Here is a 23,562-nt window from a genome sequence, read left to right as displayed (position 1 = left end):
AGGAAGAATTGTTGGAAAAGGTAGTCTTCATGCGGATGGGTTATCTAAGCTACAAAATGTTGATTTAGTGGAAGGACTAAAGCAAACTTGATTAGTGTGAGTCAACTTTGTGATCAAAGGTATCATGTGAGGTTCACTAAAGAAGGTTGCCAAGTACGAGATTCAATGATAAATGTGTTATGAAGAGTGCTAGATCTTTTGATAATTGCTATAGGTTGGTGTGCAATGAGATTTGTAAAAGGGCTCGTGAGTTAGAATTATGACATCAAAGATTGAGTCATGTTAATAACAAAAGCCTATAAAGAATTATTAGACATGGTGCAATTTATGGGCTACCTAAGCTTGGTGGAGCGATTACCAGACCTTGCGGTAATTGTTTAAATAGAAAGCAACATCACCCACCCATCCTCAGTTATAATAGATTGTTACAACAAGGCCGTTGGAACTACTACATATGGATCTTATGGGTCCAATGCAAAACGAGAACCTCGGAGGAAAAAGGTATATACTTGTCTGTGTTGATAATTTTTCACTCTTAACTTGGGTTGATTTTTTTTGAAGGAAAAATCAAAGGCAATTGATGTTTTCAAGATGCTTTGCATCAAGGTTATGAATGAAAAGGGAGAAAGGATTGGAAAGATCATGCAAATTTGAAGTGGCCATGGGAAGGAATTCGAGAATCATTAGTTCACTAATTTTTGTGAGCAAGAAAGGATTTCTCTTGAATTTTCAGCACCCAAAACACCTTAACAAAATGGTATTGTAGAGAGAAAGAACATGGCATTGCAAGAAATGACGTAGGTTATGCTAAATTAAAAGAACATCTCTCATAAATTATGGGCTAAAGCTATCAACACAACAAGTTATGTTGCAAACAGATCTATCTTGAGACCACACACCAAAATAACCCCTTATGAGATTTGGAAAGGGAGAAAGCTAACGGTAGCATACTTTCAAACTTTTGGAAGCCCATGTTATACCCCTAAGGATCATGATCCTAAATTGTAAGGTACTTAACAAACAGCCAGGCTTATAGAGTGTACAACACTCGTATCAAAACTGTGCTAGAGTCTATAAATGTGATCATTGATGGTTCTCCCTCTACTGAAGTGAACTGCCTAAAAGATGATAATGTTTCAAATTCTATTCAAACAACATATAGGACGAAAGTTGGAACAGATGCAACCAAGACTGTTGAAATAGAGTCGAAACTTAAACCTTCAGCCAAAATTTGCAAAGATCATCCTCCAAAGAATGCCATTGACAAAACTAGAGGCAAAGAGATCAACTTTTGAGAAATGGTCAAGTTGGCCTGCTATGTCTCAACCATTGAACCAAACAGGGTGGATGAAGCATTGCAAGATGAACATTAGTTGGATGCAATGTAAGAAAAACTCCTACAATAAATGCATTGATTTGAGTAAATTATTTCCAAATCCCAATTCAGAAAACACACAAATCAAATGATGAAATTAAAATCGAATAAATATAATGATGATCATCCCTGCATCTCCATCATTCTGGAGAAGTCATCGAAGCCCACAAAACCATCTCCATTCTTATCAACACTAGCTATCATGAACCGGCAATCCTCTAACGTGCACCTCTCGTCCCCTAATTTCTCCTTATAAAACGCCATCAACTCCTCCGCCGTGATCTTCCCGTCATGATCCGTATCAAATATATCAAACGTCTCTCTCAGCTCCGGTTCGCAAGCCGATCCAGCCACCTGGTTCATCAACGTTTCCAGGCTGATGCACCCATCGCCGTCTCCATCCACCTCGCGAAGCATGGACGAAATCTCTTCTTGGCTCGGCGGCTGCCTGGCGAACTTGCTAAGCAAAGCCTCGACCTCGCTTCTGGTAATAACCCCATCGTTATCTTTATCCATCGTTTTAAAAGCTTGGCAAAGTTCTACATAAAAATTAGCAGAAAAATCTAACCAGTCAACCGATGTTTCGGGTAAAGCACTGGTGGGTGTTCCGATTCCTACTGTTGCCGCTAAAGGGTATTGATTTCCTTTGTGAACTGAGGAAACGGATTCTGACGAAGAAGACGAAGCAGAACCGGAACTAGTATACGACGAAGGATCGAGCTTGGAGACAGTAGATAGACCCTTTTTATTAGATCGAAAGAGATGTTTGGGACTAAGCCTATTGATTAGTTTCATGATAAATTAAGAAAAATAAGAAAGAAAACTGGGGGATTAGGAAAATAGGATGGGTAGGGGGTGAGAAGGTGAGGATGCTTAAATGGAGGCATTCAAGTTCCATTGCAACTTCCAGGAAACTTCATTAGAGAACATTTTCTTCATTTATATAGTAGTATATTTTGCTTTATGCGTTTCTACTTCTCTTTCTTTCCCATCTTATAATTTAATTGATTACTTTTAAATTTTAATTTATTCATCATAAAAACGTTAATAGAGCTTCTTTTCACATTTTTTATTATTCTCTAAATTTTTAATTTGTTTCTTGAATTTTTTTTTAAAATTAATTAATTTCTCTTAAATTTTTGAAAATTTTTATTAATTTCATAAAAAAATTAATTGAACCTTTTTTAAAAATTCTCATTAAACTCTTAAAATTTTGAAATTTTTAAGAAAAATAAATGATAGTTTGCACCTTAAAAAATTGACTCACTTTCATTTATTTTCCCACATTAACACTGTTAGTTTGCATTGACATCACCCTTATAGTTAATATAGTAATGACATATGACACATGACAAATATAAATAAAAATTTTAAAATATTTACAATTATATAAAATAATAAAAAATATAATTTATTCTCATAGACAACCAACTATCTATATTCATTTTAGATATGTTTTTGATCGTTTTATATATTTTTATTTTTATTTTATAAGATATAAAATTTTAAGTTATTAATATTTTGAAAAAGTATATAAAAAATTGTAATATATAATACATAAAATTATAAAAAGAATAATTTTTTTTATAAATTTATAAAAATATATAAATATATAAAAGAACTAGAAAACACTTCTAGAATGAATCTAGATAAATTGTTTTCCACATACTTTTGGATTCATTCTTGATGTAAATTTTTTTATATTTTTATATTAATTTATATATTTAAATTTTTTTAAAAATTTTATATATTTTTAAATTCCAATGTGACTATACATTTTTTACCAGTGTCGAGAAATTCTATTTCGAGGCCGAATTTATTAAACCGAGCTATTTCGAAAAATTAAACCAAAAGGTTTCAGGGCAAGAATGGAATTGGAGAGTTAGAAAGTTTAGTAATTACTACTTAGGGACTAAATTGTAAAGTAGCTAAATTAGGTGGAATTAGATGAAAGATTAAGCAAAGCCCTTAAATGCAATTAAACCACTAACAAATTAAAGTGCAAAGCCTTAATCTCACCCATCAATCTCCACTAACCATTAACTAAGTCATTTTTAGTCATTAATTAATTATAAATTAAGAATAACTTAGTTTAACTAAAAAGAAAAGAAAAGATGAAGAAGTTAGTGGCTTTATTCATATTCTTCAAACCATAAACAAGAAGAAGGAAAAGAAAATTTTCATGTTCATCTTCCCAATTGTCGTGAGTCAGTCATCAAGTTAGAGAGCTTTTTTTCTTGAATTTTTGTTAGAATATTAGCTTAAGTGACATGCTTCAAGGATGTGTGTGCTATAATTAAACATTTTTAACCTTTTTTGACTCATATTTGCTTCTGACAAGACTGCTTTATCCTAACTCCAGTTCGAACTACAATTGCACGTGACCATCCAACAACTTGTAATAATAAGGTCTTATATGCCCAACCTTTCCACAGTAGTGATAAATGATACTCCTCATTTGTTTGTTACTTGTACTTTGCACAGAAGAAACTTAATGAAGACAATAAGAGGATCGACTTTCTTACCAACTCTAGGATAGCCATGTCCATAATGATCGGGTTCAAATCTCTTTGTAGCCAAAATCTCACCTAGTTTTTCACTTTGGCCACCAAGTTTCTTCATGATGTTAAAATTGTATGTGTGTGTGTGGAGTTTGATTAAGTCAAGTAGTTGGTTAAAAATATCATGTCTTGTGCAAATAACCTGTTAATAATTTATCAATATTTTACTGTTATTGCTCCTCTAATTTCGATATTCTGTTGTAGTGGGATTCCTATTTCCTAGCTATTAGCTGTTGGAATTTTGCCTATTTAAAGGCATTGATTAGTGAATAATATAAATGTTGAAATCAGTTCAATTTTTATCTGTCTCTATCGCTAATCCTTTTCTTTATAGAATAAAACTTAGCAGCAGCTTTTATTTTTTTTCATTGGTATCCGAGCCAGGTTTAAGCCTTAGATTTTTTCAATAGCAACAACAAGCAAAGTGATGGCCACCCACAACTTTGTTCAACCATCCATTCCCCGCTTTGATGGATACTACAATCATTTGAGTATGTTGATGGAGAACTTCTTAAGGTCCAAGGAGTATTGACAGGTTGTTTTTGAGGGAATTGAGGAGCCAACAAATAACACAATAGTGACAGAGGCTCAGAATAAGAAAATAGAAGGGTTGCACTTGAAAGATTTAAAAGCAAAAAATTATTTTTTCCAAGCAATTGACCGTTCAATCTTGGAAACCATCCTTTGTAAAGACATATCCAAGCATATTTGGGATTCCATGAAGAAAAAATATCAGGGTTCTACGAGGGCAAAGAGGCAGTAGCTTCAAGCACTTTGTTTGGAGTTTGAAACACTACGAATGAAATCAGATGAGTTGATAACCGATTTTTAATTGATGAGCTACAAAGTTTTTTGTTGATACATGAGCAAAAAATTTGTCAGCAAGAGAAGGAAGAGTATGCATTGAAGGCTTCTACAGATAATCATCTCACAACCAGAGGAGGTCATGGTAGAGGAAAAGGTAGAGGCAGAGGCAGAGGTGGAGGTAAAGTAAATAATGATCGTGGTTACCACCATCACCAACACGAGTCTCATTCTCAAAGGAGAGGAAGAGGAAGAGGAGGCCATTACTCTACATCTTTCAGAATAAAGTCAGCAGACAAATCTGATGTTGAGTGTTTTCGGTGTCCCAAGTATGGCCATTATCAATCAAAATGTCGAGTTAATTTGAATAATGAAAATGGAGACAGACCTAACTTTGTAGAAAATGAAGAAGTGTCTTTGCTAATGGCTTGTATGTCAAAGAAGAAACGCAAAAGAATTTAGGTACTTGGACACAGATTGCAACAATCACATGAGTGGCGACAAGTCTGTGTTTTCGGTGTTAGATGAGTTTATGCATGACAATGTGAAGTTCGGTAATGATTCAAAAGTCTCTGTAATGGGGAAGGGAGAGGTAACAATTCAAACAAAAAGTAATGTTATTCATACTATATCTAATGTCCTATTTGTTCCACATTTGAAAACAAATTTGTTGAGCATTGGCCAACTATAAGAAAAGGGATATGAGGTTTCCATTAAAGATGGAGTTTGCAGAATACAAGATGAAAAATTGGGATTAATTGCCTAAGTTAATATGACACCTAACAGAATGTTTCCATTGTACCTCCACATCGTCACCAATTCATGCTTCTCTGCAAGTTTTAAAGATGAAAGTTGGCTTTGGCACTTCTAGTATGGGCATTTAAATTTTAGAGGTTTAAAAACATTACAGCAAAAGAATATGGTAACAAGCCTCCCACATATCCAAAGTCCTTCTCAAGTATGTGAAGAATGTGTTATCAGTAAACAACATTGAGAACCATTTCAAAAAGGAAAATCATGAAGAGCGAGGAAAGCGTTGGAGCTTGTGCATTTAGACTTACGTAGATCGATCACTCCTACGTCAAATAGAGGTAAATGATATTTTATATCGTTCATTGATGATTTTAGTAGAAAAACTTAGGTTTATTATTTTCATGAAAAATTCGAAGCTCTAACAGCCTTTAAGAGTTTCAAAGCTCTAGTTGAAAAAGAAGCAGTGACTTCAATCAAGGTGCTGCGTAGTGATCGTGGTGGAGAATATAATTTAAAAGAATTTGTTTTTTTTTTGTGATAAGAAAGGAATTAAGAAGCAACTAACAGCAGCATACACACCTCAACAAAATAACATCTGCGAAAGGAAGAATTACATAATTTTGAACATGGTACGAAGTCTTTTGACATAGAGTGGAGTACCAAAAGCTTTCTACCCTGAAGCAATCAATTAGAGTACCCATATCTTGAATAGAAGCCCCATCGTAGCTGTTCAAAATATCATACCACAAGAAGATTGGAGTGATCAAAAATCGACTGTAGATTATTTTAGAATCTTTGAGTGTGTTGCCTATACCAATGTTCCAAATCAAAAGAGGAAAAAACTTGATGACAAATGAGACAAATGCATTTTTCTTAGTGTTAGTAAGCAATCAAAAGTGTACAAATTGTACAATCCTATCACTAAGAAGATTGTTATTAATCGTGATTTGGTGTTCATTGAAGATCAATTTTGGAATTAGGACGCAGATAAAACTGAACAACAAATATTAATACAAGTTGGTTTTGATGGTGATAAGGAAGATGGAGGGCAGCAGCCAATAGTGCAAGTGCAAAGTGAGCAACAAGCCGTTGAATCTACTAATGTGCGTCCTCAATGTAACATGAGGAGACCTGCATGAATGGAGAATTTTGTGGTAGAGGGAATATCTTTAGATTTTGGTCCAGTAGCATTTGAAGAAACCATAAAAGAGTCCAAATAGAAAAAAGCAATGAATGAAGAAATGATAGCCATTGAACACAACAACACTTGGGAGTTGACTGATCTTTTCAAAGGGCACAAAATAATTGGTGTGAAGTGGTTTTATAAGACAAAACTGAAGGAAAATGGCGAGCTTGACAAAGTCAAGGCGCGCTTAGTAACTAAAGGCTATAAGTAGGAATTTGTGTTGATTACAAAGAGGTGTTTGCCCCTGTTGCTCGTCATGATACAATCAGGCTTGTGATTGCTCTTGCAGCTCAAAACTCGTAGCTTATTTTCCAATTAGATGTTAAATCAATGTTTTTACATGGTGATTTGAAAGAACAAGTGTTTGTTGAACAACCTCCTGAATATTAAAGCATGGAAATGAGCACAAAGTGTATAGGTTAAAGAAGGATTTGTATAGGTTGAAGCAAGCCCCAAGGGCTTGGTATAGTCGCATCGAAGCTTACTTTCTAAAAGAAGGCTTTCTAAAGTGTTCATATGATCATACACTTTTTACCAAGGTTGGTGATGGAGGTAAAATGATTATTGTTTGCTTATATATTGATGATCTTATTTTTACTGGGAGTGATGTTGCCATGTTTCAAAAATTAAAGAAGTCTATGATGATTGAATTTGATATGACTGATGTTGGCATGCTTCATTATTTTTTGGGCATTGAAATGGTGCAATCTGCTACTGGAATTTTTATTTTTCAAAAGAAATATGTGCAAGAAAGTTTAGACAGGTTTCAAATAAAGAATTGCAACTCTGTTTGCACACCAATAAAGTGAGCATGAAGCTTATTCGAGATCCTGAAGTGAGGAAGGTTGATAGCACCATCTATAAGCAAATGGTGGGAAGCTTGATGTATTTAACTGCAACAAAACTAGACATTATGCATGTTGTAAGTCTCATTAGCAGGTTCATGGAGTGCCCAAAGGAAATTCATTTTTTAGCTGCAAAAAGAATACTTCGGTATTTAAAAGGTACTTCTAGTTATAGTCTATTCCACAAAAAGAGTGAAAAATCAAATTTATTTAGCTTTACAGACAATGATTATGCTGGTCATTAAGATGATAGAAATAGTACTTCAGGTTATGCATTTATGCTGGGCTTAGGGGTTATTTCATGGTCGTAAAAAAAAGCAACCAATTGTTACTTTATCTACAACTGAAGCCAAGTTTGTGTCTGCAACAGCTTGTGCCTGTCAAGCTGTTTGGTTGAGGAAAATACTTGACGAACTAAACTTATTGCAGCAAGGAGCAACAAGAATTTTCTGTGACAATAATTTAGCAATCAAACTTTCCAAGAATCTAGTGTTACATGGATGAAGCAAGCATATAGATGTGAAGTACCAGTATTTGTGGGATCTTAGAAATAATGGCATCATTGATTTGATTTATTGTAGGAATAAAGACCAAATTGCTGATATTTTCACTAAATCTTTAAAGAGAGCTGCATTTCAGAAGTTAAAAAGGTTGCTTGGTGTCTGCACTTTGGAAGATCCATTCGTTTGAAGCTATAGCCTTTTAAACCAAATATTTGCGAGTTTTTGGTTTAAGAGAGAGTTTGTTAAAGCTGTACGTATGTGTGTGGAGTTTGATTGAGTCAAGTAGTTGGTTAAAAAGATCAAGTCTTGTGCAAATAATCTATTAATAAGTTATCAATATTTTATTGTTATTGCTCCTCTAATTTCGATATTTTGTTGTAGTGGGATTCCTATTTCCTTGCCATTAGCTGTTGGAATTTTGCCTATTTAAAGGCATTGATTAGTGAATAATATAAATGTTGAAATCAGTTCAGTTCTTATCTGTCTCTATCGCTAATCCTTTTCTTTATAGAATAAAACTTAGTAGCAGCTTTTATTTTTTTAAAACATAATTGTTTTAGAACCCACCAACTATTTTTTGGTGTTCTTCAAAACATCAAGCTTCTCTTTTTCCCTTTTGAAGACGACCACTTCTTTTAAAAAATCATTTGAAGATATGCATTTTCAATCAAGCCATAAGGATCATCATCCTGATCAAAATCTTCATTTGTCTCATAAATTGTTTGAACTTCAACTGGAGCAGCTAAAATCAAAGCAAAATAATTGCTTCTTTCCTCATTGGAGTCAAAATAATCTCTTTCAGTTTCTTCATCAGTCCAAACTACTATATTGTTTCGGGCTCTGTTGAAGTTCTTTGAGAGTAATGTTATTTATTCCTTTAATTCATCCATAACTTCACCATTTTGCTTTTTAGTTAGAACAACCTGCAGAACATTGAAACTAATGTTCTTTTTCTGTTGTAACTTGTTACCTTAGCCTCCTCGAGAACTCATCAGCTCATCCAACTTGAGAGTGGTGATGTCTTCAATTACTGCAACTTTAATTGCAAATTGTTCTAATAAGGGTGTTAGAACTTTTCACACCAATTTTACCTTGAATAGCGTTCACTTCATTCAAAATGTCAAATAACCTAACATAGAATTTAGAAAATTTTTCCTCTTCATTCATTTTCAAATTTTCAAATCTAGTAGTTAAAATTTGTAGTTTTGACATTTGCATAGCTGCATTACCTTCATGTTGATTTTGCAGAATGATCTAGTGTAATATCCTAATTTTAGGCCTAGTCGGAATAGTGGTTTCAAGACCACAAATCTGAGATAGAAAGAATTTTTTTTTTATAATTATTTTGAGGTCTATGATATGATTGCATGATTGTGTGAAAATTTCATGAAGAAATTCTATGCATAAAGTGCTTAATTTGAAATTAGGGACTAAATTGAATAAATTGCAAAACTTGTGTTCTAGAAGCATTTTGCATAAAATTGAATTAGATTATTAATTAGAGGTCCTTACAGAGCAATTTGACCAATTTGTAAGTCTATGGACAAAAATTGGATATGGATGGAATTTTTGGAAAGTTTAGTAGTAAGGGTATTTTGGTCATTTGGATATTAAATGAAATTATGTAGTATAGGAAGTTGTAGATAAAACGGAATAAAAACGAGGTATTGAGACCTCGAATTCATAAACCGAGCCATAAATATTTTTAGAAATATTTATGGAGTGTAAATAAGTTAGTATTAAAGTTTCGTCAAGAAATTTTAAGGTTTCGGTAATTAATTAGGTGAAAAGGACTAAATTGAACTAAGTGCAAAATTTGTGAGATGTGATTAAATAGCTTAAGTATTTAAAAAGATGGATTTAAAGAGCAATTAGACCCAAAGGTTAATGGCTGGACGGTTTGGGTATGAAATAAGCAAGAAAACAATGTGAACAAGGGGCAAAATTGGAAATAGCATAAAAGTTAGTAATTAAATAATGGTATAATTGAAAAATCTAGACATTTCTTCATCTTTCTCAGCCAGAAACGCCGTAGCAGGTCTCCTATGCTGGTTTTTCATATTTTTGCACCATTTAAGTTCAATTTTTACTTTTTCTTAGTAATTTTTTTGTTTTTGTGACTTTTACAATTAGGTCCAATCATCTAATTCATTAGTTTTTGATTTGGTGGATGAAATTGGAAGTTCCCCTGGCTGAGTAAGGGCATTTTATGATGAATTATTATGAAATTGAAGTTCTAATTTCATATTAAGGTTGTTTTATTAAGTCATTTTGATAGAAAATGGTATTTAGGACCTAATTGTGAAAAAAATTGTGAATTAGATGTTGGTGTTGAAATTCAGAATATCAAAGGTTGTGAAATAGTTTATAATGATAAAATAAAGAGTTAATTGAGAAAAATTAGTTCAATTTATGGGTGAATTGAGTAGGAACTAAATTGTAAAAACTGTAAATTTTAGGGTAAAAGTGCAATTTCGAAATTTGAACAGCATAAATTGTGAAGTGAAATAGAAATCAAATAAATGCTAATGAGTAGAAATAATTTATATTATAGATCAAGAGAAACGAGATTCAAGTCGTGATCGAGGGAAAAATAAAGTTTACGAGGAATAGGCTCGGTTGCTAATATTTTATATCGAGGTAAGTTCATATGATTTTTAATAATGCAATGTGTAATTTAATGTTTTGAAATGAAAATTTCATGAATGATATAGTATATTATTGCATATAAAATGTCATTAAACTCTGATAATTGTAAAATGATATTTGAATAAAAGTACAAATTAAATGGAACAACGGACTTGAGTACTTTCATTCAGTGGCTAAGAAGAATTGACGGAAAAGACCATGGTTGGACCATGGCAACATGTGAAATGTGATTTCCGTATAAGACCATAGCTGGGCTATGGCTTCGGAGAAATGTGATATGTGCTTCCGTATAAGACCATATCCGGGATATGGCATCGGTGTGATATGTGCTACTGTATAAGACCATATCTGGGATATGGCATCAGTGTGATACGTGATCCGTGTAAGACCATGGCTGGGCTATGGCCTCGGTATGTGATATGTGACTATGTGCAAGACCATAGTTTTACTATGGCATTGTGATAATGAGGTACTCAATTCCGTAATCGTTCCCTAATTTGATTATGAACGAAAATGTAAAATGGCCCGAAAAGATTAAGAATTGGTGAATACTATGAAAATGACACGATTTGGAATAAGTTCTTGATACTTGATGACATTGAGATTATGGATCTATGCTTATGAAGCATAATTATGTGCTCTTACCATGATGGATGAAATGATATTGTATGGATTTAGTGAATAATAGTGGTGAATGAATAAATATGGCCTTGGCAGTTTTGGGTTACTGCGGTAGTGTAACGTTTGAAATTCACCATAAATTGTGGAAATTGAGTTACGGGCTGAGTAAAATATGAGATTAAAGCCTGATGAGTCTAGTTTCATATAGAGGAAACGGTACATGCAATTGGATTTTATGTTATGAGATATTTAAATTGTTGTGAGACAGAGTTTGAATGACTTTGAGATCCCCTATTCTGATTTTAGAAAATCATTAGAAATTGTAAAAAAATAATTATTAGTTTTAATTTATATATTTAAAATCCTTATCGAGTCTATTTTCAATAGGGATAGACAAGAACATCATCCAAGTCCCGAATTATGAGATAAATAATTTTTAGTGAAGAGAGATCAGAACTGTTGGACAGCGAAACAGGGGAAACTTTAATGAATAAACTGTACTAAATGGCTAAACCAAAAATTCTGGAAATTTTATGGCAGAAAGGTATATGAATCTAGTTTCAAGGAAAATTAACAGAACTTAATTTGAAGTTTCGTAGCTCCAGATATAAATTATTTAGCAAATGTATCTCGATAAAACAGTTTAAGCTGAGTATGTATAATTGTACAATTGTGGTGTTTTATCTTAAAAGCATGTTGGTAATTGCTTATTAATTTCATATGGACTTACTAAGCATTTATGCTTGCTCCCTCCTTTTCATTCCTTGTAGTTTTGATAAGCCAGCTCGGAAATCGGGAACGGTTGGAGGCCCACTCACACTATCCGTATACCATCTTGGCGTAATGGCTTGTATATTTTGAGTATGGCATGTATAGCATTATAATCATTTTGTATATATGGTCTTATGATATGGATATTGAGTGGTATGGAAATGTTTGGTAATGATTAGCCATTGGAATGGCTAATCATGATCATATTTGGTGTTATATATGCTAAATTGCTAGCTAATCCATGGAAACCATGAAATAGGCAAAATTTACCATAAAATAGATCCAGACAGCAGCAGTGATGTGAGTTTGAAAAATCATTAAAAATAGTAGAGATACAATTAGATGATGAATAAAATATGGAATTGAAGAATTATTAGTCTATTTTCATATGGATGGAACAAAACAGGTATATGAGTTATATTTTATGAGAAGTTTAAATTTTTGTGAAATAGAGCCAGAGCGATTTCTGGATCCCCTATTTTGACTTTGGAAATTCACCATAAATTGTACAATGATAATTAGAAGTTATGCTTTATATGTATAGATTCCTTATTGAGTCTAGTTTTATTAGACACAAACGGCATAGTCATTGAAACTCTGTACAGGGAGATATCTGATTCGTAATACACAGAGGTCAGAGTACTCAAACCCTAAAATAGGGGAGACTTTAACTAATAAACTGTACTAATTGGCCAGACCAAAAAAAAAAATTAGTAGATAGATATATGAGTCTAGTTTAAGAGAAAATTTATAGAATTTGATTTCGAGTTTCGGAACTCAAGATATGAATTTTTAAGCAACTATGATGCAGTTGGACAGCTTGTCCGAATTTGTTTAAGTGCCCAAATAAGTTTAGTAATGCCTCGTGCTCGACTCCGGCGACGGTCTCGGGTAAGGGGGCGTTACATTTATTGGTATCAGAGCAGGTTTAGTCGGTTCTCAGACTAACTTAGCATGTGTAAAAGTTTAGTTATACATGCCATGCCACTGATCTGTGATAGTGTGATGTCTTCCGACGCATATAAGTACCGTTTTATTTAGACAGGGTACTCTCCAACCGAGCTGCGCTGACCATGTTCAATATTATGTGAAGGTATTTGAGTAAAGTTATGATTATGATAAGTCTCGGTTCAGAAAAGTATGAATAAAAGTTTATGATACATATGTGATAATATGTGAGATGAAAGTTCATATTGTGATAAATATACATATTTGCTTAATGCTCATATGATGTAGTGTATGTTGCTTACTTGATAAGATGAACGGAATAAATAGAAAGTAATAGAGGTATGAATAAAGGTCATAATATCATGATACGAATGAAAATGTCCTGGTCTTGATTGGACGTTGAATGTTGATGAATGTTAATGATATATAATTTTTATGAGATAAAGGATTATAATGAAATGAACTTATCTATGTTAAATTGTTGGACTGAATTATATGATTGTAATGATATGTACATGATGATGCACGAAATGAAAGTTGTGATTGTGATGCAAATATCTATGTTTGTTTGGCCTTATATGATGTCAAGAGCATGAATTAATTTAATTAAATGAATGGATAAGTAAAGCTATCTAGAAAACATAGAATGTATGCATAAGTATATTGTCTAAATGGGACAACAGAAAAATTTATGTAAGCCAACATGAATGTTGCATTGCCTGAATGAATGACATGATTTTGATAATGTTGCTATGATGATGGAAGTTGTGTCATATGTGTATGTATAAGAAAGTCAAGTCAGAGGTCCTACAACCCCTCCCCCTTACCGGAGTGGTACTTATAATGGAATTTCATGAGATTTGTAATGAATAAGTTTCCAGTTGAGAACCCAAAGAGTTCAGTGATAGAATAATTATAAGTATGATCAGAGATTGAAAATGAGCTGATAAGTAAAGTCCGAGACAATAAAGTATCGGATTGATGTAAAGATTATTGGAGTTATGCACTGTCCCAATTAGAGAAGGAATTCTCTTTGGTAAATCGAATTACTCAGGTGCAAGGTCGAGAAAAGAGTAAATCAAAATTTATTCAGAACTGGCCTTCTTTAGTGAATGGTTTAATATGAAATTTGTGACGGTAGAACTAGTTAGGGAAATGATATTTGAAATGTGAACTATCTGAGTGTGATACTTATGACTGGACAGATTTAGCAGTCTCTTTTGAGATGTTCTATGTGTTTACCCGTTCTCAAAAAAATATTTCTATGGCTATTGATCTTCTAAAGAAATTTTTGTTATATGGGAATGTCTTTTAATCCTGGTGTTGGATGAAAGCATTGGTAGTCTGACTGGTTTATAATTTATATTGCTCTATTTCATCGGGTATTCTATTTCATTTTGTCTGATAAGAATTGATAAGAGAATACGTATGATATTATGATTCTGTTTCTTCTACTTGATGCTTCATCTGATATATATGTATGGGAAGATATATTGTTCTTGTTATATTTGATTCTAGTGGGATTAAATGAAGTTTTCTTTTGGACTTTCTTTCTTTGAAGAATTATCGGGGTATTCTGTATTTTCTCTATGAGTTTGGTTTTCGATTCTCCGGCATAGTATCGTATCTTGGGTTTCTTTATCCTGGATCTCTTTATTCTGGATTTCTTTATTCTGGGTTTCTCTATCTTGGAATTCCGGTCTCCATTAAATCAAGTTGAGATACGGGTTTTATGTCATGATATCATAGGAAACTGAGAAGGGTTGAAAATTTAAGAACAATTAAGAGATGGGTCCGTAAGCTTTCAGAATATATGAGAAATTAAAAGAGATATATTGGAGGCACATGGTACTGCCTAAGTGAAAGTTTTTCGGCACCAAATATGAGATTAAAAGTGAATACCACTTTTCTGGTAAGATTTTCGGGGACGAAAATCCCTAAAGGGGGGGAGAGTTGTAATATCCTAATTTTGGGCCTAATCGGAATAGTGGTTTCGAGACCACAAATCTGAGATAGAAAGAATTTTTTATATATAATTATTTTGAGGTCTATGATATGATTGCATGATTGTGTGAAAATTTCATGAAGAAATTCTATGCATAAAGTGCTTAATTTGAAATTAGGGACTAAATTGAATAAATTGCAAAACTTGTGTTCTAGAAGCATTTTGCATAAAATTGAATTAGATTATTAATTAGAGGTCCTTACAGAGCAATTTGACCAATTTGTAAGTCTATGGACAAAAATTGGACATGGATGGAATTTTTGGAAAGTTTAGTAGTAAGGGTATTTTGGTCATTTGGATATTAAATGAAATTATGTAGTATAGGAAGTTGTAGATAAAACGGAATAAAAACGAGGTATTGAGACCTCGAATTCATAAACCGAGCCATAAATATTTTTAGAAATATTTATGGAGTGTAAATAAGTTAGTATTAAAGTTTCGTCAAGAAATTTTAAGGTTTCGGTAATTAATTAGGTGAAAAGGACTAAATTGAACTAAGTGCAAAATTTGTGAGATGTGATTAAATAGCTTAAGTATTTAAAAAGATGGATTTAAAGAGCAATTAGACCCAAAGGTTAATAGCTGGACGGTTTGGGTATGAAATAAGCAAGAAAACAATGTGAACAATGGGCAAAATTGGAAATATCATAAAAGTTAGTAATTAAATAATGATATAATTGAAAAATCTAGACATTTCTTCATCTTTCTCAGCCAGAAACGCCGTAGCAGGTCTCCTATGCTGGTTTTTCATATTTTTGCACCATGTAAGTTCAATTTTTACTTTTTCTTAGTAATTTTTATGTTTTTGCGACTTTTACAATTAGGTCCAATCATCTAATTCATTAGTTTTTGATTTGGTGGATGAAATTGGAAGTTCCCCTGGCTGAGTAAGGGTATTTTATGATGAATTATTATGAAATTGAAGTTCTAATTTCATATTAAGGTTGTTTTATTAAGTCATTTTGATAGAAAATGGTATTTAGGACCTAATTGTGAAAAAAATTGTGAATTAGATGTTGGTGTTGAAATTCAGAATATCACAGGTTGTGAAATAGTTTATAATGATAAAATAAAGAGTTAATTGAGAAAAATTAGTTCAATTTATGGGTGAATTGAGTAGGGACTAAATTGTAAAAACTGTAAATGTTGGGGTAAAAGTGCAATTTCAAAATTTGAACAGCATAAATTGTGAAGTGAAATAGAAATCAAATAAATGCTAATGAGTAGAAATAATTTATATTATAGATCAAGAGAAACGAGATTCAAGTCGTGATCGAGGGAAAAATAAAGTTTATGAGGAATAGGCTTGATTGCTAATATTTTATATCGAGGTAAGTTCATATGATTTTTAATAATGCAATTTGTAATTTAATGTTTTGAAATGAAAATTTCATGAATGATATAGTATATTATTGCATATAAAATGTCATTAAACTGTGATAATTGTAAAATGATATTTGAATAAAAGTACAAATTAAATGGAACAACGGACTTGAGTACTTTCATTCAGTGGCTAAGAAGAATTGACGGAAAAGACCATGGTTGGACCATGGCAACATGTGAAATGTGATTTCCGTATAAGACCATAGCTGGGCTATGGCTTCGGAGAAATGTGATATGTGCTTCCGTATAAGACCATATCTGGGATATGGCATCGGTGTGATATGTGCTACTGTATAAGACCATATCTGGGATATGGCATCAGTGTGATACGTGATCCGTGTAAGACCATGGCTGGGCTATGGCCTCGGTATGTGATATGTGACTATGTGCAAGACCATAGTTTTACTATGGCATTGTGATAATGAGGTACTCAATTCCGTAATCGTTCCCTAATTTGATTATGAACGAAAATGTAAAATGGCCCGAAAAGATTAAGAATTGGTGAATACTATGAAAATGACACGATTTGGAATAAGTTCTTGATACTTGATGACATTGAGATTATGGATCTATGCTTATGAAGCATAATTATGTGTTCTTACCATGATGGATGAAATGATATTGTATGGATTTAGTGAATAATAGTGGTGAATGAATAAATATGGCCTTGGCAGTTTTGGGTTACTGCAGTAGTGTAACTTTTGAAATTCACCATAAATTGTGGAAATTGAGTTACGGGCTGAGTAAAATATGAGATTAAAGCCTGATGAGTCTAGTTTCATATAGAGGAAACGATACATGCAATTGGATTTTATGTTATGAGATATTTAAATTGTTGTGAGACAGAGTTTGAATGACTTTGAGATCCCCTGTTCTGATTTTAGAAAATCATTAGAAATTGTAAAAAAAATAATTATGAGTTTTAATTTATATATTTAAAATCCTTATCGAGTCTATTTTCAATAGGGATAGACAGGAACATCATCCAAGTCCCGAATTATGAGATAAATAATTTTTAGTGAAGAGAGATCAGAACTGTTGGACAGCGAAACAGGGGAAACTTTAATGAATAAACTGTACTAAATGGCTGAACCAAAAATTCTGGAAATTTTATGGCAGAAAGGTATATGAATCTAGTTTCAAGGAAAATTAACAGAACTTAATTTGAAGTTTCGTAGCTCCAGAAATAAATTATTTAGTAAATGTATCTCGATAAAACAGTTTAAGCTGAGTATGTATAATTGTACAATTGTGGTGTTTTATCTTAAAAGCATGTTGGTAATTGCTTATTAATTTCATATGGACTTACTAAGCATTTATGCTTGCTCCCTCCTTTTCATTCCTTGTAGTTTTGATAAGCCAGCTCGGAAATCGGGAACGGTCGGAGGCCCACTCACACTATCCGTATACCATCTTGGCGTAATGGCTTGTATATTTTGAGTATGGCATGTATAGCATTATAATCATTTTGTATATATGGTCTTATGATATGGATATTGAGTGGTATGGAAATGTTTGGTAATGATTAGCCATTGGAATGGCTAATCATGATCATATTTGGTGTTATATATGCTAAATTGCTAGCTAATCCATGGAAACCATGAAATAGGCAAAATTTACCATAAAATAGATCTAGACAGCAGCAGTGATGTGAGTTTGAAAAATCATTAAAAATAGTAGAGATACAATTAGATGATGAATAAAATATGGAATTGAAGAATTATTAGTCTATTTTCATATGGATGGAACAAAACAGGTATATGAGTTATATTTTATGAGAAGTTTAAATTTTTGTGAAATAGGGCCAGAGCGATTTCTGGATCCTTTATTCTGACTTTGGAAATTCACCATAAATTGTACAATGATAATTAGAAGTTATGCTTTATATGTATAGATTCCTTATTGAGTCTAGTTTATTTAGACACAAACGGCATAGTCATTGAAACTCTGTACAGGGGGATATCTGATTCGTAATACACAGAGGTCAGAGTACTCGAACCCTAAAACAGGGGAGACTTTAACTAATAAACTGTACTAATTGGCCCGACCAAAAAAAAATTAGTAGATAGATATATGAGTCTAGTTTAAGGGAAAATTTACAGAATTTGATTTCGAGTTTCGGAACTCAAGATATGAATTTTTAAGCAACTATGACGCAGTTGGACAGCTTGTCCGAATTTGTTTAAGTGCCCAAATAAGTTTAGTAATGCCTCGTGCTCGACTCCGGCGACGGTCTCGGGTAAGGGGGCGTTACATCTAGGCCTCCTTAGATGATTCGAACATAGATATAATTAGAGGTGTTCATAGTTTGGTTAAAATCGAATTAACCGACCGAACCGATTTAATACAGTTAATAATTCAGAGGCCGAATTTTGTTCAATTAAAGGTCAATTAATTTTTTTTTGGAATTTTAATTATTGGTTAATTTGGTTCAAAATCGGGTAATTAACCGAAATTAATAATACAAAATCGGGTAATTAACCGAAATAAATAATATACTCAACCTATTATTCATCCCTTTTTCCCCAAAAACTTACTTGACACCCTTAAAACAATTAAAAAACGCTAAATTTATCGTTATTCACTATCATTCGCTGCAATTCATTGTTCATTGACATTCAACAATAACTTCACCACCGTTCATGTAACACCCCTAACCCTTATCCATCGCCGGAACAAGGTTACGGAGCATTACTGAACTTTTCAGATTCGAATACAAATATCTTATATCATTTAATATACATAACAAAAACTATTCATTAATCATTCATATTATCCCCTGTATGAGCTCTCAGTGCCCAAAATACATGTTAGAAATATATCAAGACTAAATCAGAATCTCAGAGAATTTTTCCTAAAATTTCAAATTTTTACATAAGTGCAAGGGACATACGCCCGTGTGGCCAGGCCGTGTGGCTCACACGGCCAAGAGATATGCATGTGTCTTAGGCCGTGTGGGCATTCGATATGAGACACACGGCCGTGTCCCAGCCTGTGTCTGTACCCATGTAACTCTCTGACTTGGGTCACAAGGCCAAGCCACACGCCTGTGTGCTAAGCCGTGTGAACATATTAATTTGTGAAATTAAGGTGCAGGAGTTACACGACCAAGGCACACTCCCGTGTGCTAGGCCGTGTGCAAAAACCTGGGCATTCTGGTTCTCAAATTTAAAGATACAAGGGACACACGACCAGACCACACGCCAATGTGCTAGGCGGTGTGTCACATACGGTTGAGACACACGCCCGTATCTCTACCCGTGTGGACGAAAATAGACCATTTTATGGCCACATTTCTCACCCATTCTTGATTTCAACCTAATCACTTCAAATTTCATACTTATAGGCCATAACTATGCCTTCAAAACAACCAATTCCTAGCTCTAATATTGTCATGTTATCACATATATCCTAATTCCTAGCTCTAATATTGTCATGTTATCACATATATGCTAACATTCCAATTTATCACATTAGTCAATTGACTTATGTACCTATAAGTCATCCATCACCTAACTACTCCAACATACATATATCAAACATGATTAAACCATACATATATATAAGTTGATTGGGAGAAAATTTAATTCTTAACATTTACACAAATCAATCCAACCCTATACATGCCATATAAACCATAATACGCATTGCAAAAACTACCGGAACAAGTTGGATAGTGTGGCTTGATGTGTTGATCCGATCTCTTGACCTCACGTTAATCTACAAGGACATTAAATAACATAAGTAAACTTAATGAAGCTTAGTAAGTTTGATGGCTTTAAATATAAATCTTACTGACCTACTATAACATATCAATTTAAATAAATTCATTCAATGTACATTTCCTGTCAATCACAACTTCTATTGTTGAATACACTTAGTTCATATCAATACTACTAAAAATAATAAGTTTCTAATATTAATTTCATAATTTCACTTACCAATCCTTACCAAATCGGAGAACGACTTACAGATATGAAAACATCTTATTCAGAAGGCCGAAGGCTACAGAAGCACATAAGTGCTAAACAGAAACCCATAAGGGTTGATCGGAAACCCAAAAGGGTTAAGCAGAAGCTCAAAAGAGCTGAACGGAAACCCATTAGGGTTAAACGGAAACTCGTACGAGTTAAACAGAAGCTCGTGAAAGCTAAACGAAAAGTAAACAAAAAATTTCGGAACAAATGCTAAACTTTAGTTTACTTGGGTAATCTTTCATCAATTCATCCTTTGCTATCTTTCGCCACAGAACGATTGTACTCAATCCCGCGTTCCATTCATTTTAAGCGTTCAATACAAATTCATGGTTTTAACCATATTTTACTTTCAACAATAAATATAAATAAATTCATAATACCAATAATCAATTTAATATATAAAATTTAAAGTTTAACCATACGAACTTAGCTGGGTCAAATTATAAGATTTGTAGAAGTTTAGGGACTATTCTACTAATTTTCTTTTTTCACAAGTATCTACTGGCTCTTGATCTAAAATATAAAATTATTCATTCATTAGCATATATTTCAATTCCAATTCACTTCACAATTAATACCCCTCAATTTTTGAAATTACATAATTACCCCTAACTTTTATAATTTTTTCAATTTAGTCCTTTACTAATTAGTCTATCAAATGAGCTAATTTTTTTCAATTGATAATTTATTTTAATATTCTAAGCTATTATAGAGCTCTTGATATTCAAAATTTCAACACTAAACCCTAATAATTAACTTTTTTACAATTTGGTCCTAAAATCAATATCTATCAAAATCACTTGATAAAATCATCATATAACAAAATTAAAGCTCTAAATCCATTTTATTTCATCAAAAATATTCATTACTCATCAATGGTAACTTTCAAAATTACCAATAAAATAAAAAACTAATGAAATAGTTAGTTGGACCTAATTCTAAAAGTCTCAAAAACATAAAAATTTCAAGAAAATGGTAAGAATGGACTCACTTGAAATAAAAATATGAAAAACCAGCTTCAAGGTCCTCCTATGGCATTTTTTGGGACTGAAAATTGATGAAGAATTGCCTAGAATTCAATTTGGTCATTTGTTTTATTTTTAATTTTAACTAAATTATCATTTTGCCCTTTGTTCACACTAATTTTGTTTATTTCTTCTACCCTTATGCTGCCTCAGCCAAATCCCTGGGATAAATTACTCCTTAAGTCCTCCCTATTTACCATTTAAGCCATTTAATCACTATTTCTTTAATTTGCAAGTTTTTCACCTTTTTCAATTTAGTCCTTTTTAATTAATTAACTACCAAAACGTTAAAATTTTCTAACGAAAATTTAATACAACCTTAATGACACTCCATAAATATCTATAAAAATATTTACGGCTCAGTTTATAAAATCAAAGTCTTGATACCTCGTTTTTTAAACCATTTAACGTAATAAATTCTTATAAAACACAAATTACTAATTCAAAAATCTTCCTAAAACAACATTTGACTCGTAAATACTAAATAATAAAATTTACGAGCTTACTCATCGAATTGGTGATCTCAAATCACTATTTTCATTACCACTAAAAATCAGGTTGTTACAGTTCAGTAGCAGTTTCACCGTCATTTTCTGTTGTTCACTATTCACTAACATTCAGCAGGAGCTTTACCGCCGTTCACTTTTGATCACCATTCGTTGTTGTTCCCCCTTCACTGTAGTTTACTTTTCACTACCGTTCAATTTGGGGTACATATTTCTCTGTTTAATTTTAGACCATTTTACAGTAACTTATTTTATGTCTTTCACTAAAATTAAATATATTTTATACTTATTTTAACTAAAAGACAAAAACATATAAATTTCGTTTAATTCTATTAATCGATTGAATTATTTGAAATATTTTGGTTTGGTCAATGTATTTGAAAAAAAATTTCGATTTGTTTAACAGCTAAAATTTTTTACATTTTGAATAATTGATTAATGGTAATTCGATTCTGGTATTAACCGAACTGGCCGTTTGAATACCTTTAGAGATAACTTCAAACTATTCCATGTTAACACCACTGAAAATAGCATATAATGCTTTTGCGTTTCCATAAGCTGCCCTTTTTTCATCAGGGTATATTTGTTTTTCTCCTTGAAATGAGTGTTACCATTAACGTCAGTAATTGTTAGACAAATCCATCCATCTTCAATAGCCTCTCAAGTAGTTTCATTAATGGGCATGAGAAAAGCCTTTATACAGGCTTTCCAATACGTATAACTCGTGGAAACAATAAGAAATGGGGCCCGTGAAATGGAACTAACTTTTTTATAGACTTCATAGTTGCAAGCTGAACACAATCTCCTTTACGTATGTCTGAAGTCTGCTCTGATACCAATTGCAAAAGTCTCAGTTTGATGTATGTCCTAATTCAATGTCCCAACCGATGTTCCAACACATGCTAGAATTGTGCAATAAAGCAAACAAATTGAATTGACACAGAAGATTTGTTAACATGGTTCAGATAACAATTATTCTCTGTGAAGTTTTACTCAGTGAATGATTTTTATTCAACATTGGATCTAAATTCCTATTTTCTAAAGCTTAATCTACCTTTACATTGTGGAATAATTGTAGCCCCAATAAAGAACCCCAATGTTACAATCAATCACCCCAAACACCTTACAAATAAGTTTTACTCTCCAAAGAATACTTGAAAACAAGAGTACAACACTACATAGCAAATAAATTTGGAAATTAACAAACAAGCTCTCACACAAGTGCTTAAAAAAGGATGCCCCAAAATGCATTGAAACGGCCTATTTAGAGGCTGGAGTCAATCAACATTTGCACTAGATAAAACACATTTTAAATTCAATTATTTATCTATAATTTGAATTTTGAATGCTTGTCTTTAACTCCAAGCAAATTTAAAATCAACTCAATCACTATGAAGATAAGGATAACATTTATTGCCGAACAAAACACTCTTCTTCTTTATCCATTTAAAAATAAATCTTTCAGAAAAATAAAATTAATTTTAGCTAGAGATTATTTGCTAATAGAAAACCAATAAAAATAAAACAAGCCACATATGTCAACAAACTTACTATCCTTTAATTGTCCAAACTTGTCTTAAATAATGTTCAAACAAGTCACGCAATAACTGAACCAAAAATAGTTAAAAGTCCTAACAACATGAAATAAAA

The 23,562-nt window shown here is 32.5% G+C and overlaps 1 protein-coding gene across 1 annotated transcript; it reads right to left on the bottom strand.

Moving 5' to 3' along the window:
- Positions 1 to 1,385: 1,385 nt before the first annotated feature.
- LOC107920905 (probable calcium-binding protein CML35) lies at positions 1,386 to 2,337 on the bottom strand. The gene has a single exon (XM_016850730.2). The coding sequence runs from the start codon at positions 2,168 to 2,170 to the stop codon at positions 1,499 to 1,501; it is 672 nt and encodes a 223-aa protein (XP_016706219.1). The 5' UTR covers positions 2,171 to 2,337; the 3' UTR covers positions 1,386 to 1,498.
- Positions 2,338 to 23,562: the final 21,225 nt, after the last annotated feature.

Source organism: Gossypium hirsutum, chromosome A01 (assembly GCF_007990345.1).
Source record: "Gossypium hirsutum isolate 1008001.06 chromosome A01, Gossypium_hirsutum_v2.1, whole genome shotgun sequence".
NCBI lineage: Eukaryota > Viridiplantae > Streptophyta > Magnoliopsida > Malvales > Malvaceae > Gossypium > Gossypium hirsutum.
The sequence above is the reverse complement of the archived record's forward strand: the minus strand, read 5'-3'. Positions and strand labels throughout refer to the sequence as shown.

Bases quoted from the DNA above. Each gene is read 5' to 3' on its own strand.
- LOC107920905 (XM_016850730.2), bottom strand. From the start codon at position 2,170: ATGAAACTAATCAATAGGCTTAGTCCCAAACATCTCTTTCGATCTAAT.